General features: G+C 43.6%; 2 protein-coding genes across 2 annotated transcripts in view; both read left to right on the top strand.

The window, feature by feature from the left end:
• The window catches only part of LOC102521772 (contactin-associated protein-like 3), a 148,604-nt gene that overhangs the window by 43,540 nt on the left and 87,144 nt on the right, over positions 1–17,920 (top strand). Inside the window, 1 exon segment of the mRNA XM_032471085.1 lies at positions 15,620–15,767. Coding sequence (XP_032326976.1) covers positions 15,620–15,767 — 148 coding nt within the window.
• LOC102522010 (zinc finger and BTB domain-containing protein 44-like) lies at positions 11,116–12,552 on the top strand. The gene has a single exon (XM_032471087.1). The coding sequence runs from the start codon at positions 11,931–11,933 to the stop codon at positions 12,435–12,437; it is 507 nt and encodes a 168-aa protein (XP_032326978.1). The 5' UTR covers positions 11,116–11,930; the 3' UTR covers positions 12,438–12,552.

Here is a 17,920-nt window from a genome sequence, read left to right as displayed (position 1 = left end):
TTCCAATACTCTTGCAATCTTTGCAGTGCGTATTTAAAATGAAAAAAGTGGTCCAAGTATTTTTCTTAAAATCACTTCATAAGCAGCTATAAAAATCTTTAAAGAAAAAAAAAAAAAAGCCCAGGATGGAAATATAATAGCGACAGCTCACATTCATGAATTTATCTGCCTCCTAACAAGCCCAGCTTGGGAAGCGTGGAGCATTTTATACGTGAGCGGCGTTAATTATAAATCGCTCAGATACCCACTCGATCACACTGCAGTACACTTTTATGGCTTTGCTTGAATGCTCACTTAAGATTTTCCTCCGAAATGGACTCAGAGCAGAGACAGTTATACAATAAAAGTGAGAAATTGTAACAGCATAACGCCGTCTTAGAAATAGTCCATGTAGAAACCGCTTAGCCCGGCACGGTCTCTCCACGTGTTTTATGTTCTGTCCGTAGAGCCAGCCCGGGGCAGCGCTGCAAGGTGGTCAAGGAAAGGGTTCGGTCATTTCCCTGTGAGCTGCTCGGACAGCAGCACTTCGCCCGCCCCCCCCCCCCCGTTCTTTCTTTGTCAGCTGCTCTCAGGTGGGAATCAGGGAGGTGACAGTGTGAGTCTCCTAAGCCAGCCTCTGGCTCCCATCCTCTGCAGAGCCTTACCCGGCGCCTGCCCGCAGCCGTGGTTCAGTAACATTGTTGGATGAATAAACGGATGAGAGACCCTGACTGAAAAGAATGCCGCGAAAGGGTAGTTCCATTTCAGAAAGACATTTCTCAAGTCTTTGAAATATTTCAATGCCACTGTTGCCCCTTAGATCCCACTGGGAGGAACAGAAGGGACATTCTGAGAGACAGTGACCGCTTTGGGTATATTTCACATCATACCGTATAGTTTCCCCCGTGTCTCTAAACTTGACGCAGTGCATTGTATAGTTCTTTATAGTTCGTCTTCTCCAGCCCTTTATTCGCCTGCCTTAGCCTAAAGTCATCCGGTGTTGGGTACAAATTGTTCATTCTGCTCTCTTGCTTTTTTAGTAGTTTCACGAACAAGATGCATCTTGGCTTTTTATTTACTTGGAAATATCATATTATATTTGCATTTCCAAAAATTTTAAAACTAAGACTGGTGATAAAAACATGGGGAAATCTACGATAACTAAAATGGGGGGTTTTATTCTAAAACCTCAGTCTAATGTCTGCGAAATAATTCAGACGAGAAGTAGTAACAAGCAATTTTCTTGACAAATCAGGGAACAGCCGTGGACTCAATCCTCGCGTTTCAACCAGTCAGGTTGGTTGAATTCATATGTAGGTGAGTGTGGTTGCGTTGTTGAGACAATTAAGATTAAGAAGATGAAAGCAAAGGTCTCGGCTTCATTCATTCAGGGCTTCATTTCTCGGAAGCACTCCACAAACACACAACATCATTATCATTATTGTTTATGAATAGTTTGACAATATAGTTTCTCCTTTCTTGGATACTTCTAAAGCCAACAGAAATTTTTTTTTCTATTAATGTAAATTTCACTAAAGTTTGGAAACTGATGTTCTTTCGTTGCCCAGTGATAAAACACCATCAGATTTCGATTTGAAATGATAGGTTAAAAGGCTCCTCTCTTATCCACTTAAGAAGTGATTAATTATCAGTGTGCAAAACTTTCAGGTAGGTACACTGTCACCAGGAATCTGTATTTCAGAATTTCTTAAGTCAAGGCAAACTCCCCATTACCTCATATGTACCTGCCTTTTCATGTTATTGTAGCATGATCTGTAATCCCCTGGTTTGAAAGGAAATTAGAAAGGAAGGAAGAAATACGCAGAAAGATTCAGTATAACATAAGTGGAACCAGTTTTTAAAAAGTGGCCCTGTGATACTAGCGCATTAAAAGCTCCCTTAGAAAGCTCTCACATCCCCAGGGTCCAGTGTGCATAATTCAGTGGCTATTTCATTATCCAAATCCAGTCTGTGCCCTTCTAGCCACGCCCTCCACCATCACCTTTATTTTTGTTCTTTGCTCTGCTGAGCTCTGAAGCTGCAAGTTACAGACCCAGAAGGGCGGCCCCACTGGGAATGTGTAAACCCTCCCAAAAGTTTGGTCAGATGGTGTTACCTGTCAGAGCAGTAGAGACGTGAAGCCAGTCACGAGAGGAGAGTCCCTGCTGTGTGTTCATGGACCTCCTCTGGAGCAGCGTGCTCTCTTTCGTTTCTACATGTGTCTAATCATTAAAGAGCTGTCTAGCCACACGAACCAAACCAAACCAAACCAAACCAACCCCCTACAACTACCTAGACATTTATCGGTACTGGACAGGTAGATCTGTTAGGTCCATTCAGTATAACACCCTGTGGCCATTACAAACAATGAGCAAGGCGGAGGTGTTCTGATGTGGAAAGATCTACAGGACTGAGTGGTTTAAATGGAAACACGAAGTTGGAGTGTAATTTGCAAAATTTGATTCCATTTCTGGTAAAATGCATGACGCAGCTCAGGAGTGTTTGCACCAATAAAAACATACGTATGACTATGATGTTAAAGGACTAGAAACACATCCACTGATGGCGGCGGCCCCTAGGAGGAGGGTGGGCAGGTGGGTAAGTGGTGACATACGTTTTACTTTGTATACTTACGTTGCTGGCGACTGGGTTTTTGTCTTGCCACAGAAAGAATTCAGAGATGTCACAGAGAGGTTAAGAAAGTAAAGTGAGAATTTATTAAGGGATAAGATAGCACACTCTTAAGAGGAGAGTGGGTGGGCTCAGGGGAGCAGCTGCCCTGATTTTCTTTGGCAGGTTCGTTACACAGAGTGTAAGAAAATGAATGGGTGGAATATTTACTGGGGAGGGAAGAGCTTGGGGTCATATTCCCTGATTTTCACCCCAGCTCCACCTTCCCAAGGGAAGGAGGAAGTTTTGCCCTTATTTAGTCTGGGTTGGAAGCGTCATGGGGTCAGTGCATGATGGGCACTTCTAATCTGCAAGGCTAATTTTATTCTAATCAGGATGTCATGAGCAAAAGTTTATATTCAAACACTGGAGATTGCTGCCTTTTCCCACCTTCTTGACCTTCCCTCTGGGCCACTTGTCACCCCAAAATGTGTGACCGCTTATCAGCCCAGAGTTTCCTGCTTTTCTTTGTCTATTCAGGGCCCCCTGGTCCTTACATGATGTATGGTTTCCTGCATTTGGCCTGTGCTCTTCCTTTTTTGCCCAATTCCTGCCATTTGGCCTGCGCCCCCCTTTCATATCTAGCTCTTTGCCTGCTCTAACACTTAGTTTGGAATATTTTATAAGAGTGCTTTGATGTCTGTAAAGTAAGTAATAGTAAGAGCAGATTTTTAGCACTTACTATGTGTCTGGCACTGTTTCGCATAGTGTACTTCTGAAGTGAGTACTGTTACCATTTTATAGATGGGAAAACCAAGGCACAAATGGGCTAAGAAAATTACCCAAGATCCCACAAGATAAAGAGGGGGTGGGTCACATGAGCTCTAAGATCTCTGGTGATTGTATCTCAAATGGCTAAGATGCTGGGCTTTGGAGTCAGATGGCCCTGGGTAAGAATCCAGCTCTGATGCTGACCAGTGGCTCACCTGGGGCAGGTAGCTGAGTCCCTCTGAGCCGGTCTCCTAATCTGGGCAAGGTAGAGAAGGCACTGCCTCACAGGGTCACAGGTGGGAGGAGCCAGCGGTGAGGATGTGTGGGGAGGAACGCCTCGTGTGGGGACCCACTTGGAAGCCCAGAGTTGGTATGAAGATTATTTTAAGCCGAAGATATTTGGGAATCGACAGATGCAGAAAGAATCCTTCTTTGAGTTTCCCTTTTCTGATGAAAAGCAGATACTTCTGAGAATCGAGGCTGCCGTGATTCCTCTTCAAAGCAAGTCTATGCCCGGAAGAGGGACAGAGTAAACCCAGCACAAATCCCCACTCCAGAGAGGTTCACGAAGAAGAAGGAAAGACCATTCAAACCTGCATACACAAACGTTATCGCACACGTTCTTATCTTACATTTATTCTTCTAAAAATCCATCTCTTTCCTAAAGAAACCTTTTTGTTCTTCCCTTTTCTCCCATCTCCTTTTTCTCTACCAAGTTAGAAATATAAGCCTCTAACTTTAGCCATTTAGTGAGGTAGTTACGTCTTTCTAGCTCCCATATATATGAATAAGCTTTTTCTCCTGTTAATCTGTCTTTTGTTGATTTAATTTGCATGCCCCTGTAACTAAACCTAAGAGGGTAGAGGAAAAGTCGTTCCTTCCTGACACTAGCAAATGCTTCGTGAATGATACCATCATTCCCTGTGGCTCTGAGATCCCAGGATTGTAGTTTAATCTGCATATTTAAAGAGTTCAGAACACGCCCTGAGGTTGTAAATGAGATCTTAAAGCATACTGAAGTATTGAGACAAGCATTTTGAAATGAAAAAGATCTCAGTTGTACACATGATATAAGTTTCTTCCAATCCTATAAAAGGTTATGTAGATGAAAATTTTACTGCAGAAACAAACTTGAAGACTGAACTTACATGGACAGAACATAGTGCAGCAAAACTTACAGCCAAACAAATGCGACATATAGTTAATGAGATGCATGATTTTTATTATTCCAGAAGTTTATTAAAAATGAATAGTAAGCAATTCACCAAAGTCAACATATGGATTTGTTTTTTGGAGGGATACACAATTCGGCTCAAAATAGTTAAGTTAAAAGAATTCCTTACCATCTGAAATATTTTAATGTTGAACTAAACTCATACTGGTGTCGCTTGAAGTCAGTGCCACTGCTTAATGAGGAATCTTCCTAAATTCTGTAGAAATCACCCAATTCACATATTAATATTTTCAACATATATACAGGCGGCTACCAGGTTAGTGCTATTCTCCCAATAGTCTCAAAACTATCTAGATTTACAGGTAAATGCTTTATTTAATTCCTTTAGCTTAATTAGTGTATTTTATTCCTTGAAGTCACTAACAGAGTCAGCACACTATTCACTCTTGTGAAGTATTTCTCATAACACTGTCTACACTTCATTTTATTCTTTGGGGTTACTCTTCAAATATTGGAAACTAATTCATTTCAAAAAATAAATGTATATCCGTGTATCAAATTGCATATTCTTTTATTGGGAACGTCTTAGCACCATTTTCAATAACTTTACATTGATTTTAAAATATGATCTTGATGTCAATGGAAATATTTTTTTCCTGGCTTTTCCTCCCTTTTCAACCTCTTTGCCAGCAAAAAAAAGGATTGCCAAATGTCTTATAAAATGTATTGCTCCTGATCATGTAGGAAGATTGGGGAAGGAAGGCTGTTGAGAGACTTGACTGTCTTGTTTCTGCACAGGGAGGGTATCCTGTCTTCCATCCAAGGTCAATATTTCAAGCCAGAGGTAAAAATAAGCAGTGAAAACCTGTAACTTTAGCAGTGTGTTTAAAAAATGCTCGACTTCAATGATATTTCTATAATGCCTACATTGCAGCTCTAAAAACACAGATTTTAAAAAAAGCATGTCAATTAAAAGCAGCATCTGAGACCCTGTTTCACGTAACCGCATTGGCCCGGGGTTTGGGGTTATTCCAGGGCCAGGCGCTGGGGGTTCCCGTGTGACGGGCGTAGCTGTGCCCAGCCATGGGGCGGGCTCCTTCTTGCTGGAGGAGAAGGTGGTGGGACACGCGGAGATGGCTGTCTCTTCGCTTTTGACCCCAGTGACTTGCTTCCGCCAAGAGGCTGTAAGCCAAAACCGGAAATACCGATTAAGTGCATACTTGTTCCAACACACTGACCACAGCTTGAGATTTCTGTGGAAGAATATATTACCTAAAAGTCTGGAAAGCAGATGTTTTAAGTGCATTTTAGGTAGATGTTTGCTTATTTTATTTGTTTTTGTTTGTTTGCTTTTATTGAGTTACAGTCAGTTTACAATGTTGTGTCTATTTCCAGTGTAGAGCACAATTTTTCAGTTACACATGAACATACATATATTCATTGTCACATTCTTTTTCTCTGTGAGCTACCACAAGATCTTGTATATATTTCCCTGTGGTAAAAGGTATAATCTTGTTCATCTACTCTACATATGCCTGCCAGGATCTGCAAATTTTGAACTCCCAGTCTGTTCCTTCCCCCCCCCCCCCCCGCCTCCTTGGCAACCACAAGTTTGTATTCTAAGTCTATGAGTCTGTTTCTGTTTTGTATTTATGTTCATTTGTCTTTTTCTTTCTTCCTTTCTTCCTCCCTTCCTCCCTCTCTCTCTCTTTCTTTTCTTTTTCTTTCTTTCTTTTCTTTTCTTTCTTTCCTTTCCTTCCTTCCTTCCTTTCTTTCTTTTCTTTCTTTCTTTCTCCCTTCCTTCCTTCCTTCTTTCTTCCTCCCTTTTTCCCTCCCCCCCCCTTTGTTTCTTTCTTTCTTTGTTTCTTTCTTCCTTCTTCTTTTTTTAGATTCCACATATTAGAGATCTCATGTGGTATTTCTCTTTCTCTTTCTGGCTTACTTCACTTAGAATGACATTCTCCAGGGACATCCATGTTGCTGCAAATGGCGTCATGTCTTTTTGCTTTTGACTCAAGTGACGTGCTTCCGCCAAGAGGCTGTAAGCCAAAACTGGAAATACCGATTAAGTGTATGCTTGTTCCAACACACTGACCTCAGCTGGAGACTTTTGTGGGAGGCTGTATTACCTAAATGTCTGGAAGCAAATGTTTTAAGTGCATTTTAGGTAGATGTTTGCTTATTTTAATCAAGTGAAAGGAGAGATCACTCTTTTACTTTCTGGAACGTGTGGAAGTAAACGTATCTGTACAAATGAAAATGTGAGCGTTCGCCTGGTAAAAAGCACCTCCATCTGGATAAACCGAGGTCTCAAGGGGTGAGTGACTCACTCCAGGTCACACATTCGGCATCACAAGCCATGATCCTGAATTTTCAGGTCACTTGATAAAACTCAAGGGAAAGGGAGGAAACTTCCCTTAAATTTTGTTCATGTATAAATGCTGTAGTATTTTGCAGTTCAAGAAAATATTAAAAACAATTAACGGGAACTTTTGCTTTAAAGCAATGGAACACAGCTTTTTCAATGGGCTCATTAGAGGAAATAATTTTAGTATACTTTTGTCATGGTCTGTGAGCCTCTGGAAAGAATGGGGACAAAGTATTACTATTTTTAACAATAATAATTATGATTATTCCCATATGACTCATGAAGAAGCTGAGAGCTGGGGAAATAAAGTGTCTTGGCGAAGATCGTCATGGTTCAGCAGTGACAAAGGCCAGAATTAAAATTCGGGGATTCTTGTGCACCTCCCGGCGACATCCTGCCATTCGCCTCAGGCTGTAAGATACAAATGAACAATGTGCTTGAACTGTGAATCCCTGATTTCATAGTGGCATCGAGTAGGGACTTAATCTTCTGTCATTTATTTATTTTTATTGAAGTCTAGTCCATTTACAATGCTGCGTTAATTTCTGGTGCACAGCACAGTGATTCAGTTATACACGTATGTATATTCCTTTTCATGTTCTTTTTCATTATAGGCTATTAAGGTATTGAATATAGTTCCCTGTGCTGTACAGTAGGACCTTGTTATGTATCTATTTTCTTTCTTTCTTTTTTTCTTTTTTTAGTTGAAGTGTAGTCAGTTTACAGTTTATGTCCATTTCTGGCGGACATATATGCCTTTTCAGATTCTTTTTCATTAGAGGTGACTACAAGATATTTTTGACAGCACTAAGGCCTATTTCTAGAAGCAGTGTCTTTCACATTTTGAAGAACTGATGTAAAAGTCTTTCTTAAGACACAGATATTTCAGACTTCAGGGGACAAATGCAAGGGAGGCATCTTGAAGGTCATTCAAGCAGGGAGTTGTGACAACTCCCATCACACCAGAGACCACGGTCCCACACGAGCCTCAAGCTGAGCCTTTCTCACTGTTGTTTCGAATGACACTGATGTGATTGCTAAACAAACTAAATGGAGATTTGGCAGTGTTTCAGAAATATCAACTTCTAAATAAATTATTTTGAAAACACATTTATAGCGTGTGAGTGGACCCCAAGCCACAGACTCCAGTTGCTCACACGTGGAGCTCAAGAACACACTCGTGGAAACTACAGACTTCATCAAACAACGTTTGTTCTTCATACCGGGTATAATGTTCATTTGTGATGCCCTTAAGCTATTCAATATTGAGTCCACATCAAACTAAACTGGTTCTGGTGATCAATGGTGGGGAGGGTTTTGTTGATTTGTTTTTTTAATTCTATGATAGCTAACAGAAGGATGCTACAAAAAAAATTATTAGATTGTAAGCCTGTAACATTCCTTACACTGACTCATCAAAATTCCAAGACTGACAGTCTCGTTCCTACTTTCCACACGAAAATGCTGACTTTCCCGAGGCCCCGTGGGGAACAAGATGGAGAAGGATTCAGTGGAAGCTGGCTGTCACAGGTTCACTCTGCACAGGACACCTTGTCTACTGGTGGAACTCAGAACCGAGTCCAGGGCTGTCAGGGAAGGGCCAGTGGCTGGACGTTTCTTCATATTCCTCAGAGCTTCATTTTTTTCCCTTGTTGCAACAAGACAAAGAGTGAACCTTTGTTCCTGACATTCTAGGCTTGGCCTGTACGTTTACGTCTGTTCTGGAAACACCAAAACAAAACTATATAATCCAAATAATAGATTATGACACATTTTTTAAAAAGGTAAACATTAGCTTAGTAAAATGAGATTATTTCAGTAATCAGCCCCAAATGTGAGAGTCATGTGCCAGTAGAGGCCCCTCCTACACCAAACTTATTTCATGTAATTTCTGTATCTTTAAAGAAATTTATCATTTATGTGTATCCAGGGGGACTATTGATAGTTCTGTACAGGACAAAAATAATGTCATTTCTTAACATTAGAATGAATTCGGATAATCACATAGGTGTACATACACATGTGTGCATACATTGCAAATATTTGAAATCATTAAAATCGCATAAATGTTTGCTTTTGTATGCAGATCTCAGAAGTTGTAAAGAGTGTCCTCTTAATCTCCTCTATTCATAGATTTAACATAGACTATTCTCACTTAAAAAGATTTCTTAAGTAGTAGTCTGTCTTACATTCCATTAAAACAAAAAGAAATTTCATTTGCTGTGGGAAATGGTCATCACACTGATCTGAAGTACAGTTTTCTAACTTTATATGTTCAATAAACTACTGCAGAAAGAAGTAATATATAGGGAAAATAAATGAATTTAAATATCATTCTTATGAAATTATTTTATTTTTTAGAATTTTCACATAACTCCCCCCCCCCCTTTTTAATTGAAGTATAGAATTTTCAATGTTGTTTTAATTTCTGGCATACAACATAGTGATTCAGTTATACATATATATTCCCTTGAAATTATAGGCTATTACAAGGTGTTGAATATAGTCCCCTGTGCTATACAGTATAAACTTTTTGTTTATCTATTTTATATATAGTAGTCAGTCTCTGCAAATCCCGAACTCCCAATTTATCCCTCTCCATCCCCTTTCTCCCCTGGTAACCATAAGTTTGTTTTCTGTGTCTGTGAGTCTGTTTCTGTTTTGTAAATAAGTTCATTTGTGTCAGTTACTTTTAGATTCCACATAAAAGTGATATGAAAATAATTTTATTATGTAGTTTATGCTGAGGTGTAAAACTTTGGCAGCCACACTAAAATCCATATCGGCTTTGCTTCTTACATTGAGTTACAGGGTTGGAATTGCAGTGAGTGTAGAGCTGATGTTCGTCTCCTGACTGTTTATCTGAATGTCTTAGACCTTGAACCTAACATAAAACGTGAAGAACGGGATGCAGAATCTGCCGGATGAGCTGTCTCTGCCAAACGCATGGGCAATAACCCAAACCTCAGCCATGGCCACGGTCACAGCGGCCCCCGCTCCTGGAGCCTTCTGCCTGGGTGGGCGGTGGGCGGGCTGCTTTTCAGGTATTACCTCACTTAATTCCTACTCCAACCCTTAGAGTTAGGTTTGACCAAACTGGTTCTGTCAGTGAAGGAGCTGTGACTGGCAGCAGACAGTGACACCTTGGGATGTGCGCCGGGCAGTGGTGGAGCTGAGAAACGGATGCTTCTGCCCAAGTCGACGTGGAGTTGAGCATGAAGGCCAGGAGTAGACATTCTTGAGTTCCTCTCCGGGGCCTGGAGGCAGTGGAAAGAGCTTACTTGATCATTACAGTAAGAAAAGACGATGTAGGTCCAAAGATTTCACTTTCATTGAACAAGAGAAATGATTCTCTCCATGGTGATGTTTCATGCGTTAGTCAAAAAGGAGTCCTGCTAAGGGGTGAGTGGAGCGGCGACGGCGGGGGCGCCCTCCCCCTCCCTCCCCCTGCCCTTCCCCTCCCTCCCCCGCCTCCCCTCCCCCCGCCCTTCCCCTCCCCCACTGCCCCACCCCGACCCGCCGGGAAAACGCGAGCCATCGCCGAGCTCCGCAGACCGCCGCCTGCCCTCGGCCCGTCGTCCCCAGTGGCCCCCGCTACCCCCCCCCCCCACCCCGGGCGCCCGGAGCGCGTCCCTCCCGCCGCTCGGGGCCGCCACGCCCCGCCGTCCCCGGGACAGGGTCCCCTCCGCCCCCCGGGATGGGGGGGAGCAGCAGCGCCCCGCGCGCCGCCCGCAGGACGTCTCTGATTCATTTGCATCCTTGACGAGCATCTGCAGGAGAGGACGGAAAAGATGGGTGTGAACACATGTACTCAGTTCCTCCTCCCACAGCCAGGAAATGCTTGGAAAGCTACATGTGCTGCGAAATGATGGCCGTTCCGGTGCCATCAGTCTCCGCGTCCAAATACCCGGACAGACTCCTCCGGGCACGCGAGGCGGTCCTAGCAGCTTGCAGTGATCTCTTTCGCACCAAACTTGTAGGCAGAGGATGACAACAAGAATGTGTTGGATCCGCATCGTGTTCCGGTGACCGGCGTTCTACCCCTTTTAGAATATGCTTGCACAGCCACTCTGTCAGTTAACACAGAGTATCACGGATGTCCTAGCTGCAGCCAGCTGTGTGCGGATGTTCGGTGTTGCCAGCACCTGCTCAGAGTTCATGAAATCAGGCATTTTATGGAATACACCCAGTAGCCAACCAGAAAAGAGTCTCGATGCTGGACAAGAAAATAACTCCAACTGCAGTTTTACGTCTCGAGATGGAAGCATTTCTCCAGTGTCTTCAGAGTGCAGTGCGGGCGGAAGAACCGTTCCTGTCTGCCAAGAATCCCGCAGAAAGCGCGAAAGCTGCATTGGTGTGTCCCCTGAAAGTCCTGTAGAGTGTGGCTCACAAACAAGTTCTCCCCAGGTATTGAATTCGTCAGCTTCCTACTCGGAAAATAGAAATCAGCCAGTTGACTCTTTAGATCAATTCCCTTTTGGAATCGATCGAAGGATTCCGCCTGGTAAGGTTAAGCCAGCAGAAAATACCCGGACTTCAGAATTAGCTGGGCCATCTGGGACAGGTAGAAGAATGGCCGAATATGTGACTTGTGAGAGCACCAAGACCACCTTGCCTCTGGGTCCTGAGGAAGATGTCCGGGTCAAAGGAGAAAGGTGAAGTGATGAGGAGGTCCATGAGGAGGTACCCCAGCCTGTCAGCGCCTCTCAGAGTTCACTGAGTGGTCAGCAGACGGTGCCAGGAAGTGAGCAAGTCCAAGAGGACCTTCTGATCAGTGCGCAGTCTTCCTCTACAGGCTTAGTGGATGAAGGTGTCACCGAAGGCTTACCTACACGTCAGAGCACTTCCAGCACTGATGCTCACACAGAGGATGATGACTGACTGGAAGATGCTCAACATCCCTTCCAACTCTGCATTGCCCCTCCCGCCAGCAGCACAGAACAACCGGGTCCAAATGGTTCAGATGGACCTTTCCAGTGTCCAGCCTGTGGGGTGCGATTCACCCGTATTCAGAACCTGGAACAGCACATGCTCATCCACTCAGGAATTAAACCGTTTCGGTGGGACCGCGGGGGTAGTAAGTTCACCGGGGCTCACTTGCTAAAGAAGCATCGCCTAAAGCATGAAGGGAGGCGCTGTTTCTGGTGCCAGATACGCAGGGCCAATTCCGCTTCCTTCGGGGAGTATGAACACCACATGAGGGTTTCCCGGCACGTCATCTTCAAGCCTCGGATTTACGAGCGCAAAACACGCGGCGCCACGTTCGCCAACTCTGGAAATTTAATCGTGCACCTGGGGAGTCAGAACCATGAAGCATCAGAGCTAACAGACTACTTCCAGAGCAGTGATTTCCTAGTACCGGACTCCTTAAACCAGGAGCCGGAAGGGACCCTTGTCCAATATGATCTTAGAGAACACGGTTTTGAAAGCAGCTCCTCTGTTCAAATGCCTGTGATTTCACAGGTCTGCTCGACCCAGAATTGTGAAAGCAGTTTTCCTTTGGGGTCTCTTGGTGAGCTGGCAGAAAAAGGGTGAGAAATGCCAGACCAGCCAAAGACCAGTGTATGTGCCGAGGCAACCAGAGATGATCCCCCAAAATCAGAGCTGTTTTCTATAATTATTGAGTAATTTCTTGTTTGTTTTGATTTTTGGAAAGTGCCTGTGCTTCGTCTTGTACACTTAAATTAAATTAAATTTGTTTTAAACGAAAAAGGGTTTGGGAAAGAACTTCCCTTTTTATTTTGTAAGCCCTGCAAGTGGTGTTTTGTTTTTCATGACGGAGAGATTGCTTCTGTAAGTGCACAACGATGTGATATAGAAACATAATAGAAACCTTGAGACTTAAGGAGAACCAGTTGACTTGAAAAAACTTGTATCAGTTTCCTCTTCTGTCAAGAGTAGGCTAGCAACAGATCATTTGCTGAAAAAGAAATCAGATGATTGTCAACCTTCCTGAGATGAAAGGATGCACCAGAAACAAATGACTGAACGAATCTGGCGAATGACTTGAGTAGACGTTTACTGCTGTTCACAGGATATTTTACAGTCTTTTGTAAAAGCCTGTTGTTTTTGGAAGCATTTATGGTAAGCTTTCTTAAAAATTATTAGGGTGTATACTTGTGAAATCTAAAGTATTCTTTTTTTTTCTTTAAAGCCTTGTCATTATGATTTTTCACGGTGAATGTTTGGCATTGGGTTGGGTACTCCCTGTACCTTTACACAGTACCGCTCCTCGAAGTGATCTTTCTTCTGTGAAAGAAGGCAAAGAACTGCGGTCGAGGATAGCCAAGCGTGCGTGAGATGACAGGAAAGGAGAGCACAGCGTGTGACCCTCAGCTTCTTAGGGACTCTTACATACCGCTTTTCTGGCTAAAATTGTTGTTTCCCTGGTCTTTGAATGTTGACGCCCGGCTAAGTCAGTCATTGCCTGAATCCGCTTTTGTCTTACCCCACCAGCAGTACTTTCTCTTGCCTATCCTTGGTCTGATCCCATAAAAAGGAAAAAATACTGGAGATGTTCTATATTTTATACATAGGTTGCTGTATTGTTTGGGGATGTTTTGGACAAAATAAAGACTTCCCTGTTAAGGCTAAAATTAAAAAAAAAAAAAAAAAAGTCTTACTACCGTGTCTGGGACAGCACTCTCGTTACATTTGCCTTCTCTGTATTCTTAGTTTGGTCTGTTTATACCAAGGAAGTCTCCCTGGTGGTCGTGGTTCATAAACCTGGTTACTAATTTGGCTTGGTTTGGCCTGGCTGGTAAACCTGGCCCGTGTTTCACAAGGCTGAATAACCAGGCAGGTATCATTCTTGCTGAATTAAGGAGTCTTGCTGTGGGGCTGCATTATTGTTTCTGGCTGTTTGTATTAATGGCATGGCAGGTGGGTGTGAGGCTAGTGCAGATGAGCCTAAGAAGGTGTCCACCCCGTTTGTTCCCTAATTGTATTACTATTCAATGGAGGCCTATTATGTAAGCATCTTTGACTTCCAGATAATAAAACTTTGCGAGATCAGAGAGTGAGAACTTGAAGGCGACCCACCCCCAAATAACGCTACGTTTTACGTTTTCACTGTGCGTTCCAAAAAAATGGATGGAATTTAGGTAGTCTTCACATTTGACAGGAGCTTTCAAAAGAGACATACATACTTGAGAGCCCTTACTGTTAGTTTTCAGAGCATAAACTGGTCAGGTCCTTGGATGGGGCAGCATTTTCTGTTTAGAGCCGTGTTATAGTGAGGAACACCTTAGGTTGTTCTGGCTTTGCTATTGCATCGAGCAGCTGGGAAAACTGGTGGAGAAGCTGATGAGGAATCAGTGGACCCAGTTTTAAAAGGGATGTGGAGTTTCAAGCATGGGTGCTTGGCCTTGTGGCTCTAAAATGCCCAGGGCAGAAAGAGCTAGTGGAAGCGCTGGTCCGTAGGAGTCTGCAGCCAGTTCCAGGGCTCTGGTGGAGAGAGAGAGAGAGAAGCCCTGCATTTGGATGGACTTCGGAGGTGGAGACACAAGGAAGTGTTTGCAGATGAGTTGTGATGATCTTTCAACCCTTCCTAAAACTTCTTGGAATTGATGTACATTTGTCAGCATTTACTAAGGTTGGCAAGACAGTGGAGGTGAGGGGGAGTGGATTCGCTAATAGTGGGCAGCCATTCATTTCATCTGAAACCCATCCGTCGTTTTTTCATGAAAAGTTCAGAGCACTTCCGTAAACACTGTTGAAGAGAGGTTTGCCAGGATGGATGGAGAGGGGCACAGGAATGCATTCTCTGTGTGTTGGCATTTGTGCTGACTTTTGTTAGTCTTTCTCATGTTTAGGTAAGTCTTACCTTTTTAAAAATGATTAAGTTTATGTAAGTCCTACCTTTTAAAAAACGATTGAGTCATTAGTAACATATCTGTAATCGATGTGTTTCTGTACTGCACCGTCACCCACTTTTTGATTTCCCTACTTGGTGATATTTATATTAAAAAGAACACCGTGAGACAGAAGCCACCCTATGAACAAGTGCCTTTGCTCTCATGCTGCCCTTTCTAACGTGAAGCCAGATGCCTGCAGCTAAGAGCACTCCTCTTGTCTCGTGGCCAGTGGTGTTGGTGTGTTTCCCCTAGGCACCCCCTGAATGCTGGAATGAACACTGGACACAATGAGCACTGGAAATGAAGTCCAAAGCCACAGGACCTAGTTCTAGCCACTCTGCATAATAGCTCTCCTACCTCCACGGAACCTCTTTGCTTTCTTAGGCTTGAGTTTTGCATTTGCAAGTTGAGGGTTTTGAACTACAACGCTGTCCAGGCCCCTCCCAGCTCTCAGATCCTAGGGTCTAGGGTTCTTAGTGCGCATCCTGCAAGTCACCATCGGGCTTGTTTGCCCTGGAGGTGCGGTTGCTTGTGAGTGTCTTGACTGCTTGGAGATTAGGAAATGATTGCGGGATGAGCGACTTTCTAAAAGCAAGCCTTCAAAAGTAGCAGGTTTATAGCCGGTTTCATGGTGCCATTGAAATTTAAACTACTCTGCAAATAAGGAAAATTTAGATGATGGGGACTAATTCAGGCACTGAAGAGAGGTTGTCACATGCCTCTTAAATGTTAGTTTCTTTGACGCAGGCAGTCATTTGCATATTAACAAAGTGAAGCATCAGTGGCTCGTCAGCATGGGAGGTGACACCTTGACACTGATATTCTGCAGACTCATTGATCCCTTTCTCCGTTTTCCCCCAGGGTTTTCCAGGAAACACAAACGCAGACAGTGTGGTGCATTACAGACTCGAGCCTCCTTTTGAAGCCAGGTTCCTGCGCTTCCTCCCCTTGACGTGGAACCCCAGGGGCAGGATCGGGATGCGGGTCGAAGTGTACGGCTGTGCCTACAGTAAGTGGCGCTTGTTCTCCGGCCGACATCAGTCACGGAGCGACGCGTTGTAAACACCGCGTTGAAGACTGAACTTGACTCTTTCCAGCCTTTTAAATATTTATGGAAAGCCTTGATTATGTTGTGGTTACTTTAATTACTATTTTATAGTGGAATTCAGAAGTAGACCTGGACTGAGCCTTAGAATCTTAGATTCCTGTAGATTTGCTAATGTACCCGTCTTATAGTGGGTACTTCGTAAAATTAACAAGGTTCAAATCAACAACCATAATTGATTCTGATTGATGGTGCTGCCTTCTGACACTGAGATGACCGTCGTGTGTGAGGACACAGGTGGTTGCCGGTGTCCCCTTGTCTCCGGTACCCAGTGATGACTCACTTCTTCCTCTCCTTTTCTCTACTCTCACTGCTGGGAAACCTTCTTTTGCATGTCATTTATGTATTAACGTCTTCCCTCTTTCCTCCACTAATGGTAACAGTAACAAAACTGGCAGCCAACATGAGCGTAAACCCAAGCAGAAAAGCATTCATTGAAATATATTGGGAAATCAGCGCTACAGCTGCCATTTGGAAGATCCAAAATATACTGGCATTTCGTAAATTAACACAAAATGAAAACATAAATTTAAAAAGTAATCTTCCAGAAAGCTGGAGAATAACCCGAAGAGTAAGTTGGATGGGAGCATCCTGGAGTTTTTCTCACACCTCATCTGGCCCTGATCACGGCACTGGCTTTGCAGAAGAGTTAACAGTAAGATTTAACATACGCAAGATGTTTAATGTTTCAGATCCTGCCTCCTGAGATGTCTCTCATTCAACTCCCACACCAACCAAATGGATTCAGCATAGCAGTAACCTCACTACTTCAGAGAAGGAAGAAACTGCACCTTAGAGAAATTAAGATGTTTGCTGGAGCTGTTACATATTGGATCTAGGATTTAAAAACTGTCTGTCTTTTTCCCTTAATTTTGTTCTCATAAATATCATGCTATCCAGGCATTCGTTTCTTTATTCCCTCGCTTGTCGTGTAAGAATTTATCAGACACTTGATGTCTGCAGAGAACTGTACTGGATGTGGGGGACACTTCTAAAATTATTTATTTTCTTTGTTGGGATTTTATGAGAAGTCGTGAAGTTGTACAAAACAGTTGTAAAATATTGTAGCAGGAATATGGGGCATGGGGGATAGAGCGGTCAGTCCGTGGTGTTAGAAAAGGAACCTTTCTGGCAGTCAGTTTTCAAAGTAAAGGGGCTGGGTAGTGAGACAAGAGGTAGGAGGGGTGTTTATAGGAGGAAACAGCACATGTAAATTGTGGGAGCAGGAATTTAGGGTTCTGATGGTGCAGGGATGAGGGAGGGCAGGGGCACTGTGGGGTGCAATGAGTTGTTGAATAGCAATAATACCATTTCCACTTCGGTAACCCCACAGATAGCGGGTGGTTCTGGAGGTGAGGCTCACCCAGGCAGCCCGTCCCACAGTCAAGGGTCACCTTCAGCCTCAGTTTCATTCCTCTTCCTAATGACATGTTCCACTTCCTCTCCGCCTCCTAACCCTGCCTCTGCTCTCTGTTGGTTATAGTTCCAAGGAACATTTACCATCCGTGGTGTTGCATGGCCATCAACTGGTTTCCCCTCTTTCCCTTGGCCATTTCCTTCCATCCTTTTGTTTCTGGGGTCCCTAAGTGTGCTCACGGCTGCAATGGCTAGGACGTCTGTCATTTAGAGTTTCTCTTTGATCCCCTGAAATTAGCTTCCCCTTCTCCCATTACTCTGGAAACAACGTCAGGTTTACTGACTTCAAAGCGGAACGTGCTCTTTGATGGGGATTTGCCGTGAGCTTGAAGTTCCTCGTGAGGAGATGTTACTCTGGTTTCCTGGGTTAGAGGTCGGTACTAGGAGGATCAAAGCCGCTTGCCTGATCCCCGGAAGGGCCAGGGGGCCGTGCAGCCGTCATGGAATCTGAGTGTGTCCTCGATTCAGCAAACCTGAACTCTGGAGGCACAAGGGGCTCTTAGCATAAGAATGCAAACAGAAAATAATCACCACTGTTTTTAAAATACAAAATGCATTCCTTAATAGCAGTGGCTGTGTTTTCTTCATTTTTATTAGTAATCTTTATTCAAGAATAGCACCTTGCATTTTTATTTTTGACA

Source organism: Camelus ferus, chromosome 31 (genome assembly GCF_009834535.1).
Source record: "Camelus ferus isolate YT-003-E chromosome 31, BCGSAC_Cfer_1.0, whole genome shotgun sequence".
NCBI classification, from domain to species: Eukaryota; Metazoa; Chordata; class Mammalia; order Artiodactyla; family Camelidae; genus Camelus; species Camelus ferus.
This window is presented reverse-complemented; position numbering and strand designations above follow the sequence as displayed.